Here is a 4345-nt window from a genome sequence, read left to right on the forward strand (position 1 = left end):
GAGCGCTCGGGGAGTCCGGACGAAACGTAAGTGCGGAAAATATCGAGAAAACTTCCCGCGCGGCTGGTGGCCTCGACTTATCAGCGAGAAAGGCCGACCGTTGTCCTTATCGCATCATCTTCCGCGTGTTGAAAAAGCCTGCCGCCGGTCAGTCTTCGCCGGACACATAGATTCCACGCGGCGAGTTAATTCCGTCGCCTCGATTTCACGCGCGCCGCACTCTATTTATCGTGGAACTACCGCGTATGGCTGCATTCACCACCCCGTCTCCCTACTCACCACCTCTCTACCCAATCTCATCGACCAATGGTGAACTTCGGCGATGGCGCGGCGAACAATGGCTTCGGCCGTCGTTCTCTCCACCAATGGGAGGGGAGGCTGCTGCATGCGGCGGCTTACCCCGCGCCGCCGGACTTCCGCGCGCCTGAAGGGTAGCGCCTGAGCGAGGGGGGCGTCCCGATCCCGCGGCCGCCAATTGGACGTGCCGCCCTCGATGCGGAGATCGACGCGGTGCTCGTCACCCTCAGCGACGAGCAGCGCGCCGAGGAGAGGTTCTTCCCCGACAACTATGAGGCCTGGACGTAATTCTTCCTACAGAGGTACGAGTGCTAACTCGCCGCCTACGACGGCCCTTCCCCTCCTCCTGCGCGAAAAAACATCGCCGGCCGCCACCGCTGGTGGAGCGGGTCTGGCCGCACCCTCGAGAACGTGCTCGCGCACATCGAGGGTGGAAACTCCCCCGTACCGGGGATGCTGCCGCCGATGACGCCTACCGTGTCGCGCCGGCACGGTAGCTCCTGGAGGCCGCGACGGATAGCGCCGTCGTCTGGGTCGAGGTCGGCGTCGAGGTTCGGTGGGTTGGTTCCTCCACCAGCGACGCCAACCGTCATCAAGAAGGAGCCGTCCTCTCCACCGCCGACCAGAGAGTGCAGCAGCGGCGCCCTCGTCATCCGCGAGGGAGGGCGCCGGTCGTTGTCTCCTTCGCGCGACCGCAAGAGGAAGACGTCCAAGAAGGACACCGCAGCAGCCGCCGCCGCGTCCCAGCTCGCCGAAGAGGAGGCCAAGCGGGCCGAGGATGCCGCGGTGGCCGAGGCGATCACAAGGTCGCTGTCCGACCTTGTCCCCGCCGACAACGCCCTCCCAATGGACGCCGCGCTCGCATGGTCCAGGCGTAACTGGGAGAGGCGGGAGGCGGAGCAGCAGAGGCGGCTGCTCGACCTGGCGGCCGCATGGCGACGCGCCGCCCTAGCCACACCAGCCGCACCGACCGCACGCGTCGCCCCTGTGCCGCTCATCAAGCTCGAGGAGAGCAGCGACGACGAGCTCTATCGGCCGACGCCGCCACACGGTGACCCTGGCCAGGGTTCAAGCCATTGGTACGGAGACGCCGGCCAGAGCAGCCAGCAGGCACTGCCGCCGGAGGACGCCGACAACTCCAGCGACGACGACGACGACAGCAGCGACTACACGGCGTTCTACCTCCATTTCGGCATGTAGACCGTCGTGTTCTAGCTTTTAGTTTATGTTTCCTTGCGGCCAAATTCAAATATATTACGAATTCACGAACTCGCCTATATATGCTAAATATCTCTAAATTTCGACTATGTTTGAACGTATTTCGTCTGGTTTGTCTAAATTCGTCTACATTTGTTTTAAAAAAATCATCCATCCTAAACTCGCCGCTGGGAAAATGGGCCTCCTCAGACCAAAGTTTACATCTATCCGACGCTAAATAGCGCTGGATTTCGGCCTGGGGAGCCCCAACGGCGGGGATGCTCAACACGATAGATAGTTGTGAAACGGTCATGGATGTCTTCGTAGTGATGCTTGCCAGGAGGGAGGTCATCAGAGTTGATAAAAAAGAGGCAAACCTAGCTAATGAGACCTCCTCAACCTGGAGAAGTTGACCTGGCAGCACCTTCAACAGTAAAGGCACCGGTACCATACAATTCCTTCTCCATTCCAAAGGAGGACATGGACAACCGCGGAATATGGTGGTGTTTCATTTCTATTTTCTTATTTGTATTTCACCTGCACTCTAGAAACTATAAGTGGTATCTTTCGCTACCACCAATTGATATCTTTGTTGGAGGCACCTATAAGTTCCCCCAAAGTTCGTAATGGAGGTTTTGATAGTAGTATCGACCATGCGACAAATGTGGCAAATAGTTAGGGCAAAGATTAATATCTAGTTGATGGAGATAGAGCATGACATGGCTTAGAATGGAACTTAAATAAGATTGACATGTGGACCAAGGGAGGATTGTTCGCAAGTGCAATATGAGGTGACGCTGACCTACACAAAGCATGCTAAGCCTGACAACTAAGGATGGCAATTTTATCCTTGGGTACCAAACCAAAATATTCAGGGTGGGAGTATGCTTGTGTATCTGTGGGTAGCACCCAAAGCTAATATTATTTCACTGCACATTGCCATCCTTACCAGCAACCCCGATGGAGGAATGCTAGCGTACTTTAGCTCTATGTTGGATTATAATGACCAAATTTAATTTTTCTAATCTTTTTTTATATATTTCACTATTTGGCTAACAATTTTTTGTCCATCTCTTACATACATTGGCACAATAATATAATGAATAAAGTTCGACAAAAGCGGTGCAATCTCAACCCAGCCTAAGCTTAGAGCAGGAAACTTGAAGCGGGCTGGACGCCAAACGCTTGGCCTGCTCACATACGAAAGCAAATGCATTATTGTACCCTCGCACGTGCCAACATCCAGTACAAGAATCGATATGCAAATTGCTCAGCTAGCCGTGTCCAGTATTTAGGACGTATAACAGCGTATCAAGCACCTAAAACGAGGATGAACCATAAAATTCTTCACCATGAAGTCATCCAAAGAGGAAATATCTTCATGAAATATAAATGAACGCCAAAAAACTTGAGGGAGAAAAATCCCAGCAATAATCGTTTAGATGTAAAAATGCATCCATTCAGTTCAGAGAGCTGAATAATGAGAACAAAGGGAGTAAGATTCTTTGTGGTGTGCATCGATTTGTAAAATTCACATAAAAGCATCCTCTTGTGCCTGGCGATGACCTTGGTGGTGGCATTGTTTTGAGAGCGGGGACTATCTTCAGGGTGAAAATCTAAGATCTATGATCGGACGACGACGGTGTTTGAGCACTGTTTCCTTCTTGGAGATGTCTTTTTTGGAGAGTCTGTAATTCAGGTGTTGTCATGGCGGTGGATGTATCGCTATTGTTAGGCCCGAGATACTGTAGCGGGACTTTTGTTTCTTAGTTTTCTTTTCATTTTTTTTGGATGTGTGCATCTGTAGTGCCATTAGGGTGGTGCGTTTTTACAGAGGCTGGATGTAATTGGTATCTCTTGATATTAATATATTCCCTTTATCGAAAAAGCATCCTCTTGTACAATTGTAGTCAAATGACAAAAAAATATAAATACATGCATTCACTGTTTCCCATCAACAACAAAAAAAAAGTAATACTTGCTTTTTTATTGCATGAGATGATTGACACCTGACTTTCAATGGATGTTCAATGACGCTTCGGCTGTAAAGAGAGATATGTGTATATCTCCATGCCCTATACATGTATGAATGTCGACCATGCATGTGTCACGCGGTGCGGGAACAATGGGGGCTGTTCAACGGCAGGTTTAAGCTTTTGTTACAAAAATATTCAAGACCTCGGCAATATATATATATAATTCGGAAACAATTTCCACCATTTTCTTAAAGTCATATTAATTTGACTAAGTTTTACTTCAGTTTGAATCTAAGAGATTTCAAGATCATAACCTTATTCAAATACATTTCTTGTATTTTGGTAGAGTGGCACAAAGATTTCCGAGGATATATATAACAATTAGTTTAGTATTAAATTCTAGCCGAACTTCATTCGTGTATGTAATATATAACAAAATTTCAATAAAATTCTAACTTACGTTAAGCTTAGAGCTTTTTTATGTAGGCCATTTGAGGGTGGCAGCTGGGCATAGTTGCATACACGCCACCCAAAACCGGAAACCCAGGCCTGATACCCGTCATTCGGTTTGTTCGACACATGTGCCGAACTCCTTTTTAAGGATGCCGCTGGGGTGCTCTTAGTCAATGGTGGCGGTTGTGGCTGGATCGAGTTTTTCTACCTACCATATGGGCGGCGGAACACGTAGATCGGGCCTTCGCTAGCCATACTTGAAAGAACATCTCTCATATTATGTTTTGAGTGTTTGATGTCAATGTATGTGATACACTGATGATTGTTTAAGTGGTACAGGAATTACATAGATATTTATTCATATATGTTGGAATTGTTCATCTGCCAAAAGATACCAGAAAATGTTGGGTAGGCCGGATAAT

The 4345-nt window shown here is 49.0% G+C and overlaps 1 protein-coding gene across 1 annotated transcript in view; it reads left to right on the forward strand.

The window, feature by feature from the left end:
* The first annotated feature begins 306 nt into the window (after positions 1–306).
* The window catches only part of LOC124708047 (chromatin structure-remodeling complex protein SYD-like), a 15151-nt gene continuing 11112 nt past the window's right edge, over positions 307–4345 (forward strand). The window contains exons 1-2 of the mRNA XM_047239738.1: positions 307–431; positions 936–1407. Coding sequence (XP_047095694.1) covers positions 307–431; positions 936–1407 — 597 coding nt within the window. The remainder of the gene's footprint in view (positions 432–935; positions 1408–4345) is intronic.

Source organism: Lolium rigidum, chromosome 1 (genome assembly GCF_022539505.1).
Source record: "Lolium rigidum isolate FL_2022 chromosome 1, APGP_CSIRO_Lrig_0.1, whole genome shotgun sequence".
Taxonomy (NCBI): Eukaryota; Viridiplantae; Streptophyta; class Magnoliopsida; order Poales; family Poaceae; genus Lolium; species Lolium rigidum.